Source organism: Oncorhynchus mykiss, chromosome 13, assembly GCF_013265735.2.
Source record: "Oncorhynchus mykiss isolate Arlee chromosome 13, USDA_OmykA_1.1, whole genome shotgun sequence".
NCBI lineage: Eukaryota > Metazoa > Chordata > Actinopteri > Salmoniformes > Salmonidae > Oncorhynchus > Oncorhynchus mykiss.
In genome coordinates this window covers 25,380,777-25,406,210 of record NC_048577.1, presented here as the reverse complement: position 1 = coordinate 25,406,210, position 25,434 = coordinate 25,380,777, and the positions used below count along the sequence as shown (strand labels likewise).

Here is a 25,434-nt window from a genome sequence, read left to right as displayed (position 1 = left end):
TAACAACTCAATATTTATATCCCAGGACAAATTAGCTAGCAACAGCAAGCTAGCTAAATAGGACAAATTAGCTAGCTAGCTAGCTAAATTGCCATAAAGGTTTAATGCTTTTCAACCTGTCCCCAAATTAATGTAATTGGTTCAGTGTTTGTTTTGGTATTTTAACCTGTGTGTAGTGATCGCGTTTGGTGTGGGGGGACAAAATACATTTATGCACGATGGCGCACCCGGTTTGGATTCCGTTTAAGATTTCATTTTTTGAGAAGTCAAGGTGCTACCATAGGGTTTTTTTTCTCTCTAGGCTGTTTTGCGTGGTCAGAGTGCCATGCCAATTCCATCTGGAGAAGGCAAGATGTTCTAAGTGCAGTATTGGTTGTAGCCAAACTGACACTCAAAAAAATGGCTGACCAATGGAGAACCATCATCCACCCCTCCCACTAAAGCCCACCCACTGCTGTGGGATCAAAAGTGCAAACGAAGATCTAGTGTTTCAATCAACAAAAAGTTTTAAAAAATCAAATAAAAAAAAAGATGCACTGCTAGCAAAATGGAGGGTGGTTGATAGCGAAATGAAATTGGAGTTTTGTTTTCAAATACATTTTTTGTTCTCAATATTTTTGGGGGAATAAAATGCATAACGTTTTGCGTTCTATTGCAAATTGTATTTTTATTTTTTTACTTTAGAAGCCTCGTTTTTGCTTTCAGAATAATTATTTTTGATTGAAAAAAAAAACAAAAACGTTTTGCTCTAGACAAAAAGACACAAATGTACCTCCATAGTTTTGGCTCTGTACTCCAGAACTTTGAAATTAAACAATAACTATGAGGTTAAAGTACAGATGGTCAGCTTTAATTTTAGGGTATTCTCATCCATAGAAATTACAGCACTTTTTGTACATAGTCCCCCCCAGTTTAGGGAACCAAAAGTATTTGGACAAATTCACATAATCAGAAAGTATTCATACCCCTTGACTTATTCCAAATGTTGTTGTCTTACACCTTGAATTTAAAATGGATTAACATAATTGTTCTCTCTTACCCACCTAAAAACAATACCTCAATGACAAAGTGAAAACATGTTTTTAGAATCAGAAGTATCTAATTTACATAAGTATTCACACCCCTGAGTCAATACATGTTAGAATCACCTTTGGCAGCAATTACTGCTTGGAATCTTTCTGGGTAAGTCTCTAAGAACTTTGCACTCCTGCATTGTACAATATTTTCCCATGATTCTTTATAGAAGTCTTCAAGCTCTGTTAAATTGGTTGTTGGTCATTGCAAGACAACCATTCAAGGCTTGCCATAGATTTTCAAGCATATCTAAGTCAAAACTGTAACTCTTGTCATTCAGGAACAGTCACTCTCTTCTTGGTAAGCAACTTCAGTGTAGATTTGGTCTTGTGTTTTAGCTTATTGTCCTGAAAGGTAAATTCATCTCCCAGTGTCGGGTGGAAAGCAGACTGAACCAAGTTTTTCCTCTAGGATTTTACCTTTAGCTTCAGTCCATTTTTTTTTCTTCCTTGAAACTCCCCAGTCTGTAATGATAACAAGCATACCCATAACATGATGCAGCCACCACTATGCTTAAAAATATGGAGAGTGCTACTCAGTCATGTTTTGTATTGGATTTGCCCCAATCATAATACTTTCTATTCAGGACAAAAAATGTATTGCTTTGCAGTATACTTTTTTATTCTGTACAGGCATCCTTTTCACTGTCAATTGCGTTAGTATTATGGAGTCAAATTTGTACTGTAATTTCTACACGGTTCACCCAATATGGATGACAATACCCTCAAATTAAAGCTGACAGTCTACACTTTAACCTCAGTCATTGTATCATTTCAAATCCAAAGTGCTGGAGTACAGAAACAAAACAACAAAGAATTTGTCACTGTCCAAATACTTTTGGATCTCACTGTACATTATATTCCAGCAAGCAAATGAAGACAGAATTTGCAATGTGAGTGATTTTTTCTTTATATAATTGCCATTTGGACTGCAGAATTATTCAGAAATGCAAGTGTAAGAAAATTACAAAATTCCGTCCTTCAGTCTCTTTTGTGGATCAACAAAAATACACCTACCTCATAGGTTCTCACAAATATAATGACCACAAAGAAACGGTGTAACATAAAATGGATACACTGAATAGCACAGGCATTTCCAGATGTATTTTTTCCTCCTTCTGACTGGTTGCCTGTATAGAAATATAAACACTACAACAGACAAAGCTCCACAGACAACGACAATTTGACTAGTACACTCAATATGGATACCAGTTCACCAATGGAACGTTAACTTACATGGGCATGTCCATTCTAGTAATTATATTTCTATGGCCTGAATACTGGCCTGTCCCGTTTCCTGTCTCACCGCCGTAGCCGCAGGAAGAAGGCGTGTCGGCACTCCTTGCTGTCCAGCGGGTAGTATTTGTCGTAAAAGTCCAATATGTACTCCTCAGTCTTGAAGCCAAACTTCTGGTATAGGAGCATGGCGGGGTTACTGGCCGAGACGTGTAGAGTGACGTCTTTTCCCATGCAGGTCTGTGGGGGAAAGAGAACCTTGCTTTCAACCACTTAACCTGTGCTGTTGTAGATCGATCCAAACCATTTAAGTGACTTTCATGGTTATTTATTTATAGTTATTTCTAGCTGACTCGACTAATTCTAATGTAGCCGTAGGGTCAAGTTAGTCCCTGGTCTAAAAAGCACTAACCACCAGTACAGTGACTTTACACAGTGTACAAAACACCTTCCTAATATTGAGTTGCACCCCCTTTTGCCCTCAGAACAACCTCAATTTGTCAGGGCATGGACTCTTCGAGGTGTTGAAAGTGTTCCACAGGGATGCTGGCCCATGTCGACTTCAATAGTTCAATGTTGTGTCAAGTTGCCTGTATGTCCTTCGGGTGGTGGACCATCCTTGACACACACATGGGAAACTGTTGAGTGTGAAAAACCCAGCAGCATTGCAGTTCTTGACAGACTCAAATCGGTGCACCTGGCACCTACTACCATACCCCGTTCAAAGGCACTTACATTTTATGTCTTGCCCATTCACCCTCTGAATGGCACACATACACAATCAATGTCGTAATTGTCTCAAGGCTTAAAAATTCTTCCTTAACCTGTCTCCTCCTCTTCATCTACACTGATTGAAGTAGATTTAACAGGTGACATCCTTAAGGGATCATAGCTTTCAACTGGTCAGTCTGTCATAGAAAGTGCAGGTGTTCCTAATGTTTTGTACACTCAGTGTCTTACAATGACGTGTATATGATGGCAATATGGCTCTATACAATGTGGCTTAGAGACTATTAAAGCTGCACTTAACCACTTTATGCAGACGCTAGTATAGTGCCCCTTTCATTGCTGCTTGAAACTGTAGTATTGTTGTTTTTATAATCATTATTAGGATTTTGTTACCATACCTGAATGAGATGGTAGATCATGAATGTAGCGATCCCAGCCCTCCTCCACTCGGGATGCACCAGCAGGAAGGAGATGTAGGCCTCGTTGTACTTCACGTCCGGCACCATGAACCCAAAGCCGATCACCACCTTCTTATAAAGGACCACTACGCTGAAGTCTGGGTACTGGAGACACTCAGAGAGATCCACACCTGATAGGAGAGCCAGAGAGAAAAATCAGCCATCAATCTAAAACTGAGGGAAATATGCCTCAACCCCAAATGAATGGAAAAGATAAGCACGGACTAAAATCAGGAAATTAGATGGTGCTCGTCTTTTCCATTCATTTGGAATTGAGGCATATAGCTGGATCTACGCAACGGATGGCCTGGAATATAACTCGACACTAGCATACTTTTGAGGTCTGGAACATCTTAAAATGTCCCTTTTACGTTCCCAGTCTTACATGTAAAAATGATCAAGAAAAATTAAAATGTGATAGTATGGCCCTGTTCAGTCTCCTATCATCCAGAAGGCGAGGTCAGTACAGGTGCATCAAAGCAGGGACCATCAGGCCATCAGACTGTTAAACAGCCACCACTAACATTGAGTGGCTTCTGCCAACACACTGACTCAACTCCAGCCACTTTAATAATGGGAATTGATGTAAAATATATCACTAGCCACTTTAAACAATGCTACTCAATATGTTTACATACCCTACATTACTCATCTCATATGTATATGTATATACTGTACTCTATATCATCTACTGCATCTTTATGTAATAAATGTATCACTAGCCACTTTAAACTATGCAACTTTGTTTACATACCCTACATTACTCATCTCATATGTATATACTGTACTCGATACCATCTACTGCATCTTGCCTATGCTGTTCTGTACCATCACTCATTCATATATCTTTATGTACATATTCTTTATCCCTTTACACTTGTGTGTCTAAGGTAGTAGTTTTGGAATTGTTAGGTTAGATTACTCGTTGGTTATTACTGCATTGTCGGAACTAGAAGCACAAGCATTTCACTACACTCGCATTAACATCTGCTAACCATGTGTATGTGACAAATAAATTTGATTTGATTTGACCTGGCCAGAAGATGTCGTGGCACATGGAGTTAACAGAGGGGATGTGGTTGGGCCTGACGTAACAGTAGTCGATGGGGGCCTCTGGCTTGGTGACCCAGCAGGGGTCCTTCCTGTGGGGGTAGGCACGGATCTCCGCCAACAGCTTCAGCTTCATAGGCTTGTTCTCATAGTCCCTCCTGGTGATGGATTCATTAGTGCACACCATAGCTAAATGTTTTGCAACCAAAACGAGTTTCTTATTGGAGAAGTTCAAATAGTCACTCTCTGTTTCAGTCCATTTTTTTCGATTTGGTGTCTAGTGAATATAACCAAGGAGATGGGAGAGAAAATAAATGCCATGAAAAGAGCCAACATGATTTCTTAATTTATGTGTCAGAGAGGAATGACTATTCTTCACAATTTATTTCAATCTGAATGTAACAAAGATATTGGCCACGTTCAGGAGGGCTACATACTGCACGTAACAGATTAAAATGGCATGAATTGAGCCACAATAATATTGATTCCTTCCATGCTGTGATTGTTATACCTCACCTTGAGTATCAGAGTTTAATTACAGGTTAATGTCATAGGTCAGTTGGTCACAAATGTCTCTTACCATATTAGGGGTATAAAGGCTGCATGTGGTGTGCCTCATGAAGGAGGTAAGGGCGTGTGGCATACCTTATGAAGGGTTTGAGGGTGCGGGAGGTGTACGGGCTCTTGATGCCTTGGTCTACGCTGGCGTCGGAGCCCATGAGGCGGTGCCAGAAGGACACTGTGGGCTGGTGGTACCCTCTTCTGCTGGACACCGTTGTCTAAAGGAATCAAATGCATTCCATAGACGTGTGATTTAAGCAAAAGACGTATCACGCATGTAATGTAATGTGTTTGGAAATATTCAAACCATTCCTCCCGTTCGTGACCACTCATAACAAATCGGAATTTAATCATAAATGTCACATCTGTGTGATCTGTGCACAAATTTGACATCTGTGCTTGTGGTAGTGAAGGTGTACCTGGAAGCGGTCGAGGATTCGGAGGTCCTGGCTGGTGGTGCGGTACTTCCCCGCGCCGGAGCCCTCGTAGCGGCCCTGTCCCCCCTCCTGGGACCCGTACAACCCTCCCACCAGACTGAGGGTGGCGCTGACCACCTGGTCGATGTCCAGCAGGGGGAGCCCTCTCTGGCGCTTGGCCTTCCTCACCAGTAGCTTCCTGTGCAGCCGCTTGGCCTGCGCAGTCACCGCCAGCGCTTGCGGACAAGCCTCCAGGCGCCGCAGCAGCACACGCTCCTCATACAGGCTGAGGGGGGCAAACTGGGGCTCTGAAGGGGGGGAACCCTTCCCCTTCTCTGTTAAGGCCCCCCTCCTCCTCTCCCCACCACCCCGCGCCCCCCTGACCACATTGGATTGGCCTTCGCCGCGCCCCCGCCTCTCGTCGTCTTCATCATCCCGGCCGCGGCCCTCCTCGTCGTCACTCTCTGCTTCCTGCTTGATGTGCGCCCCTGCCACCCCAGGCCGCAGCTTTTTGCGAACGACAAGGGCGCCAGTGCCCAGGGACATACTGGGTGAGGGGATGTACTCGATGCCGGGATCGATGACGCCTTCGCCGTCCAGCTCCTCGTCATCTTTAGTTTCAAATACGATACATTCTGTGAGATTTCCAGCCATTCACTGATCATTTCAACTAATTAAATACCACTGTTGAGTCATTCATTCCTATAGCACTACAGACAGATACTGTATATCATAGAAATCAATTGATAGTGGCATGGAATGCACCTTGGAATATTGCTTCATTGTTGATGTTTTTGTTGACGTTCATTGTGGCATTAAATGCTATCAGACACCATTTCTCATCTTGCCTTTTCTATCGAGACTAAAAACTCCAAGATCAAGGGGACCCCGACTTCTTACCGTGAAAGAGCGCCATCGGTGGCATGACGTCAGGGATGAGGTCAGCCTCCGACAGCAGGCTGGGCGTTGCTGAGTGGGAGGCGGGGGTGCCGGGTGCAGAGAAGTCCGGAGAGGGCGACGGCGAGGGGCTGGTGAGTGGTGTTCGGTCCGATGAGCTCATTGAGGAGAAGTCCACCACCTCGCCTTTCTCCAGGACCAAGTCGGGTCTCCGCCCGCCACCACGGCCGCTGAACTTGACAGCCGTGGAGGAGGCGCTGTGATCCATGTACCCCGCCGCCTCCTTCTGCGCCCGCCGGATGTCCTTAGCCTCGTGGGTGCGTGAGCGCTTTTCTTTCAGCTGCATGGCGCTTTCCACCGGATTCCGGCCCACGCGCTTCCGTAAGCCTTCTACCGTGATGATGGGGTCCAGGGTTGGCTTGGAGGCAGCTGAGAAAGTAACAAACGCCAGCTAAGCAAATTGTTAAACAAAAAGGGCTCTAAATGCTCAATCAAAAACACATGCATGTACAGTCGCCTGGAGGGGTGAATTAATTTTATACAACATTAGCTGGTTATCCCTCAAAAACATATAATTGATTCACACAACAGACTTTGCACAATTCTGCAAACTGTTTAGGGTTAACTACCTCTAACAATAGAAGTGTGAATTTATCCCTGTCATTTTTAAAGTCATATCCTCCCTTGACTTTTCCTAAATAAGTCTATTTAACACACTGACGTTATTATAATTTCTTTATCACAAAATAATAATTTGGTTGTGTCTGAAAATGTGAAAACTTAAGGTTATTTATGAGTGTTCTGCAGTTCACCTTTAGATTTTAGGGAGGCCACCGAGGACTTGTCTCCATCTGGGCGCAGGGTGGGTGGACGGTTCTGCACCAGCTTCCACCAGCCCGGCTCGCCAAACTCCTGGGCCCCTGAGCGGAAGAACGTGGGGCTCCCCACCGACAAACAGCCCGCCACCGTGCTCCACCATGTGGAAGTCTTCTTTCTGCAGGTGAAGGTGAGAAGTCAAAAACACTAACCGTTTACAAAATACTAGACTTAAAAAGAATAATGAAAACACAGCTCTTCTTTGCACAAAGGTTGGGTCAAGTTCCAAATCTGTCCGCTCTTGATATTCTGATAATTGGCTGAACGATAATCAGGTTTTCTGTTTAAATTTTTAGGGTTGTATGCAAACTTATCAAAACCTTACCAACTGACAACCAAATGAATGTTGTTCTCTTTCTAACCTGGTGCCCAGTAGGAAGGTCCAGTGTCTCCCAATAAAGGCACAGATGTCCTCTTTCCATCTAAAGTAGCCTTGACGCCCCGTGCCCTCCAAAGAAAGGTTGTACATGGCCAACATAACCACCTGAAATAAAAACAGAAAACACACCGAACTGCAATGAAACCAGGAAAATTAAATATGACATTCGTTCAGTACTCATTTCAGAGTGCTGTTGCCCAGAACAAATATAATCACTGAAATAAAGTCTACAGCAATATACCATACTTTGCAATTTTATATTTGTTCATACTGTAGATAAGGATCTTGCCCCATGTTTTTATTAAGGCGTTCCTCTTTTGACCCTGTTCATGTTCTTATTATCTTATGTAAGCTGCACTACAAATCAGTTCTTTATTGTAAACATTGTGGCACATATACCTGTTGCCAGGTGAGTCTCATCCTCTCAAAGGTCTCCTTGACATCTTCTGTACAGTCATAGCAGGTGAACTTAAAGAAGTTGTCTCCTTTCAGGTAGCTGGGTTGCTCTCCGTGCAGCTGAGCTGAATGGTGGGGATGAGAATAAAAAAGACCGCTAAGAGACAAGGCCTTCTGTTCATTTCATTCTCATTCTTTATTTTAAAAGCATGTACGGTGCAACAGGACACGACATCCAAATATTGACTTGTGCAAATTTATAGAAAAAAGCAGCAGCCCATTTTAAAATCTATGGATGGACAGATAAGGCCAACCCCACTGAAATTACTGAGGAAATAACTGCGCAAATATACTCTGTCCAAATCGTTGTGATTTGCTATTGTTATGTGATATTGAGAAAGAACAACGCCCCGTCACAGGGAGAGGTCGCTCTCCCTCCCTGCTTTCGGTGCACCCCCAGGGGCTGCCTGGCCTTCCTCTCACCGATGGGGATCCACTTGTGGCACTTGTCGCAGTAGAAAGCCATGTCCTCGTTCCAGCCACCCTCGGCGTCCTCCCCCAGATCGCTGTTGAGCGAGTCACCGCTCTGGTCGTGCGAGAGATCCACCGAGGCTTGGTCTTCCGACTCCACGATGAGCAGCGTCTCACCCTCCACCTCACCCTCCTCCAGCCCCTCCGAGGCAGAGGTGCACATGGCCTCATCTTCCACTTGGCCCCTCTGCTCACCACCACTTTCCATCATCACCAGGTGGAGTCAGACACTCTAATCCTGTGCAGAGAGTCAAGAGTCATAATTGTGTAAGGACATAACATTACCTACTACCTAACTAAACACTATGTATAGCCTACCTTTAGGGAACTAACTACATGCTACGCATTGACCTGTATTTCAAAACCAGTGACAATCAACAGCTATCCAGAAGGATGGCAATGACTTCTGCAGTGTCAGCTAGTTTACTTTTCCTCCAAACCTGTAATTGATAAATCATTGGCCAAAGAATCTACAAATATGTCTATTGTAAAAGGCATGGGTGCTCATTTGCACAAAGACAGCCCAGCCCAGTTTGAAAGAAAACTATGGTGTACTACATCGCTTTATCAATATTCTAGCACGAACATTAGCCATAGCTACATAACAATTGTGAAGGCTGTTGTCACAAAGTAGTTGTTGTTATGCCTGTGGTTGGTCAGAGCCCTACTGCCCTGCTTCTCTCCTGTCGTGCTCTGCCTTGAGCTCCTTGGTCAGAATTCGTTTCTCGAGCACTCGAAGATTCTCTTTCTACTCTGTCTAAAATTATGGCTAGATGTGCTGTGGCTAGCTAGCTACCGTTAGCTGTCTGCTAGCAGAAAAGCATGCAGAGGCTAAGCAAAAGGTCATGTTTCTTCCGACAACTTTCTCAATGTAAGTTGCAACGGACTTTTGCATGGGAAACACTGTACCCTACTAAGACACATGGCTAGATAGCTAACGTTATCTGGGAATTGAAGCATGCAGGCGAGCTAATTGTTTACCTCTTGGTCCCAGTTTTGCTTGAGATGCACTCCTGCAACGGTGCTCACCGTAAGTATCTCAGAAACGCCTAGTACAACTTTAGTGGTTGTATACATAGCTAGCGATCTGGTATTGCATGTAGTTTGGAGACACAGAAAATTGCTAAACTAGGAGTTGGATAACGTTAGCACAGCACAGGACATCTCAAAAATGTGTCGATTAGTTTAGGCTGTGGAGTAGAGTACCGAGCAGGGTACCGACTCTGGAGACAGTAGAACTAATCGATGTAAACAATTATGCAATTCATAGTAGTAATAATAATTTGCAAATATTCTGGACATAAAACACGAAGTAAAACTAAATAAATTAGATGCAAACAAAGCTCTCCCTCGCCCTCCATTTGGCAAATCTGACTATAATTCCATCCTCCTGATTCCTGCTTACAAGCAAAAACTAAAGCAGGAAGCACTGGTGACTAGATCAATAAAAAAGTGGTCAGATGAAGCAGATGCTAAGCTACAGGACTGTTTTGCTAGCACAGACTCTAATATGTTCCGGGTTTCTTGCAATGGCATTGAGTACACCACATCTGTCATTGGCTTCATCAATAAGCACATCATCGATGACGTCGTCCCCTCAGTGACTGTACGTACATACCCCAAACCAAAGCCATGGATTACAGGAAGCATCCGCACTGAGCTAAAGACTAGAGCTGCCGCTTTCAAAGAGCGGGACTCTAACCCGGAAGCTTATAAGAAATCCCACTATGCGCTCCTATGAACCATCAAACAGAAAAGCGTCATTACAAGACTAAGATCGAGTCGTATTACACCGGCTCTGACGCTCGTCGAATGTGGCAAGGCCTGCAAACCATTACAGAGTACAAAGGGAAGCACAGCTGAGAGCTGCCCAGTGACACGAGCCTACCGGACGAGCTAAACTACTTCTATGCTCACTTCGAGGCAAATAACGCTGAAACATGCATGAGAGCACTAGCTGTACCAGAAGGCTGTGTGATCACGCTCTCCGCAGCCGATGTGAGTAAGACCTTTAGACAGGTCAACATTCACAAGGCCGCAGGGCCAGTTAGATTACCAGGACGTGTACTGCGAGCATGCACTGACCAACTAGCAAGTGTCTTCGCTGACATTTTCAACCTCTCCCTGTCCGAGTCTGTAATACTAACATGTTTTAAGCAGACCACCATAGTGCCTGTGCCCAAGAACACTAAGGTAACCTGCCTAAATGACTACCGACCCGTAGCACTCACGTCTGTAGCCATGAAGTGCTTTGAAAGGCTGGTCATGGCTCACATCAACACCATCATCCCAGAAACCCTTGATCCACTCCAATTTGCATACCGCCCCAACCGATCCACAGATGATGCAGTCTCTATTGCACTCCACTTCCCTTTCCCACCTGGACAAATGGAACACCTATGTCAGAATGCTATTAATTGACTACAGCTCAGCGTTCAACACCATAGTGCCCTCAAAGCTCATCACTAAGCTAAGGATCCTGGGACTAAACATCTCCCTCTGCAACTGGTCTTCCTGACGGGCCGCCCCCAGGTGGTGAGCGTAGGTAGCAACACATCTGCCACGCTGATCCTCAACACTGGAGCTCGCCAGGGGTGCGTGGTCAGTCCCCTCCTGTACTCGCTGTTCACCCATGACTGCATGGCCAGGCACGACTCCAACACCATCATTACATTTGCCGATGACACAACAGTGGTAGGTCTGATCACCGACAACAACGAGATAGCCTATCGGGAGGAGGTCAGAGATCTGGCCATGTGGTGCCAGGATAACAACCTCTCCCTCAACGTGATCAGGACAAATGAGATGATTGTGGACTACAGGAAAAAGAGGACCGAGCACGCCCCCATTCTCATCGATGGGGCTGCAGTGGGGCAGGTTGAGAGCTTCAAGTTCCTTGGTGTCCACATCACCAACAAACTAACATGGTCCAAGCACACCATGACAGTCATGAAGCGGGCACGACAAATCCCTATTTCCCCTCAGGAGACTGAAAAGATTTGGCATGGGTCCTCAGATCCTCAAAAGGTTCTACAGCTGCACCATCAAGAGCATCCTGACTGGTTGCATCACTGCCTGGTATGGCAACTGCTCAGCCTCCGACCACAAGGCACTACAGAGGGTAGTGCGAATGGCCCAGTATATCACTGGGGCCAAGCTTCCTACCATCCAGGACCTCTATACCAGGCGGTGTCAGAGGAAGGCCCTAAAAATTTGTCAAAGACTCCAGCCACCCTTGTCATAGAACACGGCAAACGGTATTGGAGCGCCAAGTCCAGGTCCAAGAGGCTTCTAAACAGTTTCTACCCCCAAGCCATAAGACTCCTGAACATCTAGTCAAATGGCTAGACCCGACTGTTCACATTGCCCCACCTCCTCCCCTCTCCACACCACTGCCACTCTCTGTTATCATCTATACATAGTCACTTTAATTAACTCTACCTACATGTACATGTACATGTCTGTATTTTTTAAAACTGCACTGTCGGTTAGAGGCTCGTAGGTAAGCATTTCACTGTAACGTCTACACCTGTTGTATTCGGCGCATGTGACAAATAAACATTTGATTTGATTTGATCTTAAACTGTGACATGTGCAAAAACACACCTGACAAAGGCCACCATCAATGAGGTCACCCAATGACTGGGGAGTTTTGACAATGGGGGTGTCAGGGTCAAAGTCAATCATTGCCTTTTCTTCTTTACCATGAATATTCAATCAGGTATAAATTGCAGTGGTTTAATCACTGGAAGGTAATCTGCTCCGTTTGTATCTTTGCTGATAGAAAATGTACAGTGCACGCAAAAGTATTCATCTCCTTTTCTTATTTTGTTGCATGACAACCTGTAATTTAAATTGATTTTTATTTGGATTTCATGTAATGGACATAAACAAAATAGTCCTAATTGGTGAAGTGAAATGAAAAAATTACTTAGTTCAAAAATAAATGTTAAAATAAAAAATGGAAAAGAGGTGCGTACATATGTATTCACACCCTTTGCTATGAAGCTCCTAAATAAGATCTGGGTCAACTAATTACCTTCAGAAGTAACATAATTTGTTAAATAAAGTCCACCTGTGTGCAATCTAAGTGTCACATGATCTGTCACATGTTCTCAGTATATATACACCTGTTCTGAAAGGCCCCAGAGTCTGCAACACCACTAAGCAAGGGGCACCACCAAGCAAACAGGTCAGGGACAAAGTTGTGGGGAAGTACAGATCAGGGTTGGGTTATAAAAAATATCAGAAACTTTGAAAATCTGACGGAGCAAAAAATGTCAAGAATATAGCACCGCAACAAACCTGCCAAGAGAGGGCTGCCCACCAAAACTCATGGACCAGGCAAGGAGGGCATTAATCAGAGAGGCAACAAAGAGACCAAAGATAGCCCTGAAGGAGCTGCAAAGTTCCACAGCGGAGATTGGAGTATCTGTCCATTGGACCACTTTAAGCCGTACACTCCACAGAGCTGGGCTTTACGGAAGAGTGGCCAGAAAAAAAGCCATTGATTAAAGAAAAAACGAAGAAAACATGTTCAGTGTTCGCCAAAAGGCATGTGGGAGACTCCCAAACATATGGAAGAAGGTACTCTGGTCAGATGAGACAAAAATTTAGCTTTTTGGCCATCACGGAAAACGCTATGTCTGGCACAAATCCAACACCTCTCATCACCCCGAGAACACTCCTCTTCTGTAGTCTCGCACCATCACTTCCTGTCCTGTTTGGAGATGGTGCTCTCGGCCACCGGAGAGCATCTTAGCTTGTTTGTTCAGCACTTCATTACGCCTGTTTGGCTTCATGATGTCCAGCTGTGTGCGGAGAGGCCTCCCGAACATCAGTGCGGCTGGGCTTTCATTTGTCGTGGCATGTGGGGTGTTTCGGTAGGAGGCCAGGAACTTGGCCAGTTTTGTTTGCAAAGTCCCTTCGTCTCGTTTTGCTGCACGGAGTCCTTGCTTTAGGGTTTGCACAAAGCGTTCTGCCAACCCATTGGTGGCAGGGTGGTACGGAGCTGAGGTTGAGTGTTTAATTCCATTTACTGACATGAATCTTGTAATCTCGTCACTTACAAAAGCTTGCGCATTGTCACTTACCAGCTGCAGCGGCAAACCGAAGTGTGCAAACGTTGTTCTGAGACACTATCGTCTGAGCTGAGGTGGAGTCAGTGCAAAACACCTCTGGCCATTTGGAATGGGCATCAACTATAACCAGAAACATGTGCTTTTCAAAGGGACCAGCGTAGTTCACATGAATTCTCTGCCATGGCTTTGCGGGCCATTCCCATGGGTGGACTGGGACAGGAGCAGGCATGTGAAGGGTTTCCAAACATCCGCTACAGTTCTTTGCCATATTTTCTATCTGTTGGTCCAGACCTGGCCACTAGAAGTGGCTCCTTGCGAGCAGCTTAATTTTGACAATTCCAACATGACCTTCATGTAGTTGCTGCAAGACTAGATGTTGGCATTTCTGGGGTATCATGACTCTCATTCCCCACATCAAACATCCTTGGTACGTTGTAATTTAGTTTCTCCGCTGGAAATACAGAGTCAGCTCCTTTCTGCCAGTAGCTGGCCATCCTGACATGGTGTAGGTGTACACTTTTGACAAGGTCACATCTTTCCTTGTCTCCTGTTTGATAACTGTGCTTGTGACCGGTAGTGCCTCGAGCTGAGCGGTATGGAACATGTCCACTGCATCCACCCTCCTTTGTCTTTCTCTTGTACACGGCAGTCTGGATAATCCATCTGCATTTGTATGGAGGGATGATGGCTTAAACTCAATGTCATACATATGACTGGCAAGGAACAGGGCATATCGCTGTAACCTGGCTGCTGTCATTGCCGGAATGCCTTTCATTGGACTAAAAATGGAAAGCAACGGCTGGTGATCTGTAACCAGTGTGAAACGCTTGCCATATAGGTATGCGTGGAATTTCTTGACGCCCCACACTAGTGCCAGTGCTTCTTTGTCGATTTGTGAGTAGTTTTTCTCTGCATCATTCAATGTTCGTGACGCGACTGCAACTGGCCTTTCTGACCCATCTTTCAGTGTGTGTGAAAGGACGGCCCCTAATCCATAAGGGGACGCATCACAAGCCAACTTCACTGGCATTTCAGGGTCGTAATGCATCAGGACCTGTTCAGATGTTATGAGCCGTTTTGCCTCCAGAAATGCATTTTCACACTGCTCTGTCCACCGCCATGTCCTATTCTTTTCCAGGAGCTGATTTAGAGGCTGGAGTACTGCTGAAAGGTTTGGGAGGAATCTTCTGTAGTAATTGATCAGTCCCGTGAAAGATCTCACTTCTGTGATATTTTGTGGTCGTGGTGCCTGTACCACTGCCTTGATTTTGTCCTGTGTTTTGTGCAATCCATTGCAGTCAATCTCATGTCCACAGAAGACAATCTTGTCTTTGAAGAACTCACACTTCTTTCCGTTTGCCTGTAGACAATACTCTTTCAGTCTTTTCAGGACCTCTTCCAGGTTAGCCAGGTGCTCTTTGTCGGTGCGTCCTGTTATGATCATGTCATCCAGGATACACTGGGTTCCTGGGATTCCTTGCAAAATCTGGTCAATAGTTCGTTGCCAAATGGCTGGGGCTGATGCAATGCCAAAAACCAGGCGGTTATACCTGTATAGACCTTTGTGTGTGTTTATTGGCAGGTACTGTTTGGAACTTTCTTCAACCGGTAGCTGCAGGTAAGCCTGTTTCAGATTGATTTTACTGAAGTGTTTCCCACCAGCTAGTGCAGCAAAGATGTCATCCAGACATGGTAGGGGGTATTGGTCCACATGCAACATTGAATTCACAGTTACCTTGAAGTCCCCACACATTCTAACAGACCCGTCTTTCTTCACAATAGGAACTATGGGTGTGGCCCATTCGCTACTGTCCACTTTCGTCAGGATCCCTGTATCCTGCAAGCGATCGATTTCCGCTTCCACCTTTGGTCACAGGGAGTATGGAACAGATCTGGCTTTGCAGAATTTTGGGGTTGCGTCATCTCTTATCCCAGCAAGCATTTCAACAGTGTATTGACCATAGAGATAAGTATTAAGTATTAAACTTTCAAATAGCTCTTTGCTGACTTGCTGGGTGCTGTCGTTCTCCATCAGCACCGGCCTGTACCTTACCTGCCCTAAACTCTCTCCTGGCCCCTTGGTCTCAATTTGTCCTGCTAGGTGACCTAAACTGGGACATGTTTTAACCATCTGACCAAGTCATAAAGCAATGGGACACCCTAAATCTTTCTCAAAGTATGACCATTATGACAAGGTATGACTCCAAACACCCAGAAAAGGCTATTCTCCTCGATGTTATCCTCACAAATAATCCTGATAGGTATCAGTCTGGTGTTTTCTGTAAGGACCTTAGTGGCCACTGTTTTACAGCCTGTGTTCGTAATGGTTGCTCAGTGAAACAACCTGTCCTGATTTGTCATAGATGCTTGCTACAAAACTTTACTACAGAACTGGCCCCTGTAAAATGGTATAGAATCAGCTTGATCCCCTCTGTCAAAGACGTTTGGACCTTCTTTTTTTATATTTTCAGTGGGATTGTTACAAACACGCCCCCATAAAGAAAATGAGAATTAAAACAGGTTCAGCCCCTGGTTCAACCGTGATCTTGCAGAGTTGCTCCACCTCGAATTGCATTTGGCCAAAGGCTCGGCACAATCATACTCATGCTGACTGGCTCTCGTTCAGGCAAATGAGAAATAAGTGCACTCAGGCTATCCGGAAGGCCAAAGTTAATTACTTTAAGGAGCAGTTCTCTCTCTCTGGGTCTAACCCCAAGAAGTTCTGGAAAACGGTTAAAGGCCTGGAGAATAAACCCTCTTCCTCACAGCTGCCCATGTCCCTTCATGTTGATGATGTGGTTGTTACTGACAAGAAGCACATGGCTGAGCTCTTTAATCACCACGTCATTAAGTCAGGATTCCTATTTGCCTCAGCCATGCATCCTTGCCTGTCCAACATTTCCTCATCTCCCACTTCTTCTAATGCGACTATCCCCGACGCATCTTCCTCTTTTTCCCCTGCCCCGCTACAAAGTTTCTCCTTGCAGGCAGTCACTGAGTCCGAGGTGCTAAAGGAGCTCTTGAAACTTCACCCCCAAAAAAACATCTGGGTCAGATGGTTTAGACCCTTTCTTCTTTAACCTTTTCATACGTGAGTTCCAAATATCTCTAATGGTCGCACCAGGGTGAGTTTTTTTTTTTTATGCATGTGATGTTAGAATGTTCTTTTCATTCCAGAATGTGATTGTTATGCAACAGTATATTTAATCTGCGCTGCCCTCAAACCAAGGCAAGCAGCCTTTTTTAATTTATAGGCTGTTTTCAACTTGTCAATTTCAACGGTTTTTATTTTCTAAGAACAGTTTGAATTGAGGTGTTCCTCCTCATTCATTCACATATAAGTAGTCCTTTTTACTTTTTGCGGACAACATATATATTTTTTACATTTCTAACCCGGACAAAATTCCCAAAGCACTTCCCAAATGTTTGTGCAGTTCAAGTCTGCAGACATTTGCGCATCTCCCGTCAGAACAGGTCCTTCACACACGTGTTCACATTTTCTGTCTGTTGCAGTCATTGTTGTTTTCATTACCGATAATAACTTTGGAAATGTGTGCGTTTCTATCAAAGTGCCTTATTACGTTATTATAGTTTCTGCATGTCGTGTTATGTTATTTCTACTGTAGCTCACTGAATGTATGGAGCATTATATATTTGTGTATATTCCTTATAACCGTGGACATGCGAGGTACCGTTACTCATTTCATAACCTTTTATGGGGTTATATTCGATTGTGCTTATGTAGCTAGCTACATTCTTCTATTAGCTCTGTAAAACGATGCTGATTGCGTCAGAGAAGTATTAGCTTTTGTTGTATTTTGAAGCTACCCTGGCCTTATGACTCCAAAGTGGCGCAGCTGTCTGAGGCACAGCGTCTCAGTGCTATAGGAGTCACTACAGAACCCTGGTTCAAATCTAAGCTGCGTTTCTATCAAAGTAAGTGCCTTATTATGTTATAATAGTTTCTGTATGTGAACTGTATGTTCAATTACAACAAATACCTTGTTCAGTAATAATCTAACCTGTTAGTTGGCGGTGAACTATGTGGCCATTGAGGGGCAGCAGTGTCGATCAGATGGAAAAATATCTTATACCACTTGGTCGTTTCCGAGTGCATTCCACAAAGCTGTTTATCATGCTGCCTTATCCACTGCCCCTATTTTGGGGTTATAGTCAAACACTGGTTTGATTTTTCTCTCTCCCATCAGGTGGTCCACCTTCCCTGTGGCCGACATGGTTGCTGTATGTACAGTGGAGAGGACCCAGGGCCAGTATTTTTAAACGTAAATAATCAATAAAATTGAAGACGGGATGATCTGTGTTCAATACAGGAAGACAACAAACTCAAGCATGCTTTCTGGTCTTGCGCCTCTATCAGACAGTACACATGATGTGACACTTGTTCAAGATGGCCGTACTCCATTACACAAAGGAATAACCTCAACCAATTTCTAAAGACTGGTGACATCCAGTGGAAGCAGTAGGTACTGCAAAGGCAAGGTACTGTTTCCCATTGAAAACCCATTGAATAGACTGAACTCCAAAAACAAAAAAGATCTGAATGGTTTGTCCTCTGGCATGATTCAAGCAGTTTTAGAAACGTTAGCGTTTCCTATCCAAATCTACTAATAATATGCATATCTTATATTCTGGGGATGAGTAGCAGGCAGTTGAATTTGGGCACGCTGTTTATCCAAAAGTGAAAATGCTGCCCCCTATCCTGAAGAAGTTTTAATTAAAGGTCCCCAAGGCACACACATCCCTGGGACACTCCTCTTTTCAGTTTGCTGCAGCTAGTGACTGGAACGAGCTGCAGCAAACACTCAAACTGTACAGTTTTATCTCCACTTCTTCATTCAAAGACTCAAGGATACTCTTACTCACAGTTGTGGCTGCTTTGTGTGATGTATTGTTGTCTCTACCTTCTTGCTTTTGTGCTGTTGTCTGTGCCCAATAATGTTTGTACCATGTTTTGTGCTGCTATCATTACCATGTTGTCATGTTGTGTTGCTACCATGCTATGTTGTCATGTGTTGCTGCCTTGCTATGTTGTTGTTTTAGGATTATCTTTATGTAGTGTTGTGTTGTCTCGCCGTGATGTGTGTTTTGTCCTATATTTATATTTTATTTTTAATCCCAGCCCCCGTCCCCACAGGAGGCCTTTGCCTTTTGGTAGGCCGTCATTGTAAATAAGAATTTGTTCTTAACTGACTTGCCTAGTTAAATTAAAATAAATAAATAATCCCTATAACCCACACATACACACTCATGTATCAATCTGATTGATGGATTGTGTTGTGCAGTAAGCAGGTTCAGGTGTATAACTGTGGCTCCTTCCACCTTCAAAGAATAGGCAAGAGGGCCAACCATGGAGAATAGTAAGACACTTCATTATTTCTATAACTATGCTATATTTTCTTTGTCCTCGTGTGTCTGCATGTTTTACCAGCATAAAGCACTCTCCACCCACTTAGTGTGGACACTAGGTGAGGCCACACACACAGATTCCTGTTGAACACTGTCTCTTTAACTACCTTATTTTCTCAATAAATCTCTCTCTCCCCTTCTCCCTGTCCTATAGGTTATATCAGCTGTGTCGGTGAACCCCTACCGCATCTGAACTGGATACATATAGAGCACAGCATGATCAGAAGTGAGAGGTCACTTGGTCAGGTCAACAGGAAATATTATTCAAGATATGCTTTACATTGAAATCCAGATAGATGTAGTTGTCCCAGAGTTAATGATTCAAGGTCAGTCTTGCATTTCACCTCCTGATGATTATGATGACTGACAGTGTTAGTATGTTTAAGCCTTGTGTTTTTAATAAAAGTCTCTCTCTTTCTCTCCATCTGTCTTTTGTCTGCAGGTATGTTTTGATGTGAGAGGATGCCAACCCCCAGTCCCATCATCGCCACCTCGCCTGCTCTTAAGATAACCTTTCCGACTGAGACACCACTAGACACTATCATATAATTGTGATCAAATCAAATCAAATTTATTTATATAGCCCTTCGTACATCAGCTGATATCTCAAAGTGCTGTACAGAAACACAGCCTAAAACCCCAAGCAGCAAGCAATGCAGGTGTAGAAGCACGGTGGCTAGGAAAAACTCCCTAGAAAGGCCAAAACCTAGGAAGAAACCTAGAGAGGAACCAGGCTATGTGGGGTGGCCAGTCCTCTTCTGGCTGTGCCGGGTGGAGATTATAACAGAACATGGCCAAGATGTTCAAATGTTCATAAATGACCAGCATGGTCGAATAATAATAAGGCAGAACAGTTGAAACTGGAGCAGCAGCACGGCTAGGTGGACTGCGGACAGCAAGGAGTCATCGTGTCAGGTATTCCTGGGGCATGGTCCTAGGGCTCAGGTCCTCCGAGAGAGAGAAAGAAAGAGAGAATTAGAGAGAGCATATGTGGGATGGCCAGTCCTCTTCTGGCTGTGCCGGGTGGAGATTATAACAGAACATGGCCAAGATGTTCAAATGTTCATAAATTACCAGCATGGTCGAATAATAATAAGGCAGAACAGTTGAAACTGGAGCAGAAGCACGGCTAGGTGGACTGGGGACAGCAAGGACTCATCATGTCAGGTAGTCCTGGGGCATGGTCCTAGGGCTCAGGTCCTCCGAGAGAGAGAGAAAGAAAGAGAGAAGGAGAGAATTAGAGAACGCACACTTAGATTCACACAGGACACTGAATAGGACAGGAGAAGTACTCCAGATATAACACATAAACTACTGCAGCATAAATACTGGAGGCTGAGACAGGAGGGGTCAGGAGACATTGTGGCCCCATCCGAGGACACCCCCGGACAGGGCCAAACAGGAAGGATATAACCCCACCCACTTTGCCAAAGCACAGCCCCCACACCACTAGAGGGATATCTTCAACCACCAACTTACCATCCTGAGACAAGGCTGAGTATAGCCCACAAAGACCTCCGCCACGGCACAACCCAAGGGGGGGGAGCCAACCCAGACAGGATGACCACATCAGTGAATCAACCCACTCAGGTGACGCACCCCCTCCAGGGACGGCATGAGAGAGCCCCAGTAAGCCAGTGACCCAGCCCCTGTAATAGGGTTAGAGGCAGAGAATCCCAGTGGAAAGAGGGGAACTGGCCAGGCAGAGACAGCAAGGGCGGTTCGTTGCTCCAGAGCCGTTCCGTTCACCTTCCCACTCCTGGGCCAGACTACACTCAATCATATGACCCACTGAAGAGATGCGTCTTCAGTAGAGACTTAAAGGTTGAGACCGAGTTTGCGTCTCTGACATGGGTAGGCAGACCGTTCCATAAAAATGGAGCTCTATAGGAGAAAGCCCTGCCTCCAGCTGTTTGCTTAGAAATTCTAGGGACAATTAGGAGGCCTGCGTCTTGTGACCGTAGCGTACGTGTAGGTATGTACGGCAGGACCAAATCAGAGAGATAGGTAAGAGCAAGCCCATGTAATGCTTTGTAGGTTAGCAGTAAAACCTTGAAATCAGCCCTTGCTTTGACAGGAAGCCAGTGTAGAGAGGCTAGCACTGGAGTAATATGATCAAATTTTTTGGTTCTAGTCAGGATTCTAGCAGCCGTATTTAGCTCTAACTGAAGTTTATTTAGTGCTTTATCCGGGTAGCCGGAAAGTAGAGCATTGCAGTAGTCTAACCTAGAAGTGACAAAAGCATGGATTAATTTTTCTGCATCATTTTTGGACAGAAAGTTTCTGATTTTTGCAATGTTACGTAGATGGAAAAAAGCTGTCCTTGAAATGGTCTTGATATGTTCTTCAAAAGAGAGATCAGGGTCCAGAGTAACGCCGAGGTCCTTCACAGTTTTATTTGAGACGACTGTACAACCATTAAGATTAATTGTCAGATTCAACAGAAGATCTCTTTGTTTCTTGGGACCTAGAACAAGCATCTCTGTTTTGTCCGAGTTTAAAAGTAGAAAGTTTGCAGCCATCCACTTCCTTATGTCTGAAACACATGCTTCTAGCAAGGGCAATTTTGGGGCTTCACCATGTTTCATTGAAATGTACAGCTGTGTGTCATCCGCATAGCAGTGAAAGTTAACATTATGTTTTCGAATAACATCCCCAAGAGGTAAAATATATAGTGAAAACAATAGTGGTCCTAAAACGGAACCTTGAGGAACACCGAAATTTACAGTTGATTTGTCAGAGGACAAACCATTCACAGAGACAAACTGATATCTTTCGGACAGATAAGATCTAAACCTGGCCAGAACTTGTCCGTGTAGACCAATTTGGGTTTCCAATCTCTCCAAAAGAATGTGGTGATCGATGGTATCAAAAGCAGCACTAAGGTCTATGACACCTCACGCCCATTGTAAAATCTTAAGGCAGCAGACAAATACTTTGTCCTCTCACTATGGAGAACCTACCTCAGGATGGTAACATGCAATAAATGTACTTTGGGACAATATATGTAATCAGACTAAATCAGCCAACGATAGATGGAATATGAAAATGAATGTTTTTGTTATGTTGTTATTAAAAGTTAAATGACAATGTTATAACGAAAACATTGTGACTCGAAGAGTTTTCATAATAGGTACCTGAAGTTTGCATACTGGGCGTTGTGTGGAAAGTGTCCAGATCAAATATGTTTTTGTAAAGATGAAATGTGAAGTTAGTTGTCTAAACTGTATCTGAGTCAAATCTATACCTTGCCATATAACTAGATACGGCCCCAGAGAACTTGCCATAAAGACGGAAATGCCCCTTTGTGACCCGGGGGTATAAAACATGTGAGTTGAGAATTTACATAGTGACCACGCGATGCTGCCAAGGTCTACGATTAGTCACAACTCCAAAATGCAACACGAGGTTGAAGAAGACAAAGGAACCCCTTGAAAACTTCTTATGGGGGACGGTAGCATCCCACCTGGCCAACATCCGGTGAAATTGCAGAGCGCGAAATTCAAAAATACTCAATTAAAAAATGTAACGTTCTTGAAAATGTGTTATACATCAAAATAAATAATAATAAATAATAATTGATAAAATTTAAGACTGAATAAACTGTTTCTAATACCGGATAAGAACAACGTGGAGCGCGCTCCTGTTCACACGCACCAAAACAGTAGAGTCCACCTGGAGTGACACTTACAATGAATAGGACTACTTCATTTCTCAAAAGAAAAACATAGAAAAATGTCTAAATACTCTTGACATCCAGTGGAAGCCATTGGAACTGCAACCAGGTTCCTAATAATAAGGGTATCCCATAGAAAACCATTGGAAAATCCTATGACCTCGATTTTTTTTCTCCCCTGGATGGATTGTCATCGGGGTTTAGCCTGCCAAATCAGTTCTGTTACATTATTTGTAACAGTTTTAGAAACTTTTGAGTTTTCTATCTAAATACACCAATTATATGCATATCCTAGCTTCTGGGCCTGAGTAACAGGCAGTTTACTTTGGGCACGCTTTTCATCCGGATGTCAAAATACTGCCCCCTACCCAAGAGAGGTTAACAATCAATGCTACGGTTGAGTAGCTGTATCTGTATCTAAGGTGAATTCAACCAGGACCACCTGGTTATTTTCTCCAAGGAATCGTGTGAAAACACTGCTTTCATTCCCATGCTGGAACATCTGCATGGCTGATTAGCCGTCCTCAGAAGACCCCTCTTACAGAATGAGGGTGAGGAAACAGACCACTAAGAGAAAGGACTGACATTGTGTGGAAAAATCAGAGACTTACACCCGGTGAGATGAAAGAGGTGCAGCCATCAGAGGAGGAGGCGGAACTCGGTCCATGAAGAGATACCCCAACGGAGACCTTTGACAAGTAATTACATCATTATATTCTGACCCATAAGAGCGGCAGTTCGGGGCAAGGTGTTTGAATCATTTGTAAACTATGCTTAGTTTAGCCCCAAGTGTGCTTTTCTCTCGTGCACAGTCCTCATGTCTCCTTGCAGCATGTCTAAGGCATTTTCACGCAGATGAGCGGGGACCCTCGGCATCTTTCTTTTGGTGTTTTTCAGAGTCCGTACAACGGCCTCTTTAAGCTGTTTGTGTCTTAACGACCATTCCACAGGTGCATGTTCATTAATTGTTTATGGTTCATCATGGGAAACAGTGTTTAAACACTTTACAATGAAGATCTGGGAAGTTATTTGGATTTTTACGAATTATCTTTGAAAGACAGGGTCCTGAAAAAGTTTAGATCATCTTTGGTATCGATCTAATGGTATCGAATGGCTGTGTTCCAAGCGGAAGTGTCTGCAATTTTTATTTTTTAAGTTGTGCTGACAATATCTGAGATAACTTAGACAAAAAAATACAACTTTTTACAAATGTTATTACTACATATCAGAAAAGTATAATTTCATGAGTTGGATTGGAGTGTATACATTTTTCTACCAGTACATAAGCATATTTTCAGAATAAAAATTATTAAGCAATTACCATGTTTACATAAGTCAGAATTGTCAGCACAAATATCTACCCTAAGTGACATTGAAAGCGACAATATGGTGCTTTTAGCCTTACATCCAGTACTTCGTCATCAGAGTCATTTGTCATGACTAGAGTCGTCAAATTACAGTGACTTTCCCAAAATGTGGAAGATTCCCAGAGGAATCATGAGGGAATAAGCAGGAAATCCTCCAACCAGGGTTTTTTGAAAATTTGGGAAAGCTACCAGAATTTTGCAACCCTAGTCATGATAAAAATCAGAGAACCTTGGCCTCCAGCTGGCTTTAGTGATGCCTCTATGTGGAGATTTGGGACATCGTTTGGTAATCCCTAGAATATTATACTTATTGTTATTTACTTATTCAGCAATAAAGTCTACATTTTAGCCCCCAACAAAACCTTAACTATAGAATGAGAAGACTATACACATTTTACATGTGTATATGTACAAAAGCATTGCAGAGGAAAACACATAGGTGTACACCCTGTTCTGATGTTGTTCTGATGTTGGAATATTTTAAGGAGCGAGACATCCTTCTTCCTCTCCACCTTCTTTTCCACATCTTTCTCTCTTGTTTCCAAACTATCCCTCTTCTCCAGCATCTCTTTCTCAAGACTGTTGTAATTCTTCTCCACTGACTATCTTCTTCTCCAACTCTTTATCCTCTTCCCCAAACTTTTGTCTCTCCATTTTCTCTCACCTCATTTTATTTTTTGTCCATTTCCTCCTTTCTCTCATCTAAATCCTGATTCGCCGTCTTCATCTCCTTTCTGTCCACCATTTCTCTCCTTCAACTCTTTCTCCTTTGTCCAAATTAGGCCTCTTCTTCTCCAGCATCTCATTCTCTTCTCAAGGCTGTTGTTTTTTTCTCTCCACTGTCTATCTTCTTGTTCAACAACTTCTCTCTCTCCCTCACCATCTCCTTCTTTCTTTTCTACCTCCTCCTTATCCAATTCCTTGTTCACCATCTTCATCTACTATTTCTCTTCCCTTCAATTATTTTCTTTCTTTTACAAATTCTTTATCGTCAAACTCATCTTTCTCTCTCTTGCAGGTCTTACAGATCTCATTCTTCACTTATACACCTACACTTTCCTTGACTGTCTGTCTCTCCATCTCTCATTTCCACTCCTGTCTTTCTGCCTTCCTGTCTCATTGAACTCTGTCCATGACCCTGGCCATTCAGCTCATCTTCGGTTGTTGGGTGGTGTGAGCTGCGTGTGGAACAGCTGCCTCCATGCTCAGCTTAGACTCCACTAATCACATCATCCTGTGGACACAGAGTTACAATGGACATGCACATACGCCACACATACA

At 43.7% G+C, this 25,434-nt stretch overlaps 1 protein-coding gene and 1 pseudogene across 1 annotated transcript; both read right to left on the bottom strand.

Annotated features, from left to right (window-relative positions):
• Positions 1-1,958: 1,958 nt before the first annotated feature.
• On the bottom strand, positions 1,959-10,080 carry LOC110486052 (cysteine-rich protein 2-binding protein). The gene is made up of 11 exons (XM_021557367.2): positions 9,584-10,080; positions 8,555-8,840; positions 8,075-8,196; positions 7,659-7,780; positions 7,233-7,414; positions 6,424-6,849; positions 5,527-6,134; positions 5,192-5,325; positions 4,529-4,704; positions 3,437-3,627; positions 1,959-2,549 (listed from the first exon to the last, which is right to left on the bottom strand). Exons 2-11 carry the CDS (start codon positions 8,811-8,813, stop codon positions 2,376-2,378), a joined length of 2,394 nt encoding a protein of 797 aa, XP_021413042.2. The 5' UTR covers positions 8,814-8,840; positions 9,584-10,080; the 3' UTR covers positions 1,959-2,375.
• Positions 10,081-13,272: 3,192 nt separating this feature from the next.
• Positions 13,273-15,715, bottom strand: LOC118938060 (annotated as a pseudogene).
• Positions 15,716-25,434: the final 9,719 nt, after the last annotated feature.

Bases quoted from the DNA above. Each gene is read 5' to 3' on its own strand.
- LOC110486052 (XM_021557367.2), bottom strand. From the start codon at position 8,813: ATGATGGAAAGTGGTGGTGAGCAGAGGGGCCAAGTGGAAGATGAGGCC. The intron at 5,326-5,526 runs GTACACCTTCAC...TGATTCCTTTAG, and splicing joins GAATCCTCGACCGCTTCCAG to ACAACGGTGTCCAGCAGAAG. The intron at 4,705-5,191 runs GTATGCCACACG...ATCCATCACCAG, and splicing joins ACCCTCAAACCCTTCATAAG to GAGGGACTATGAGAACAAGC.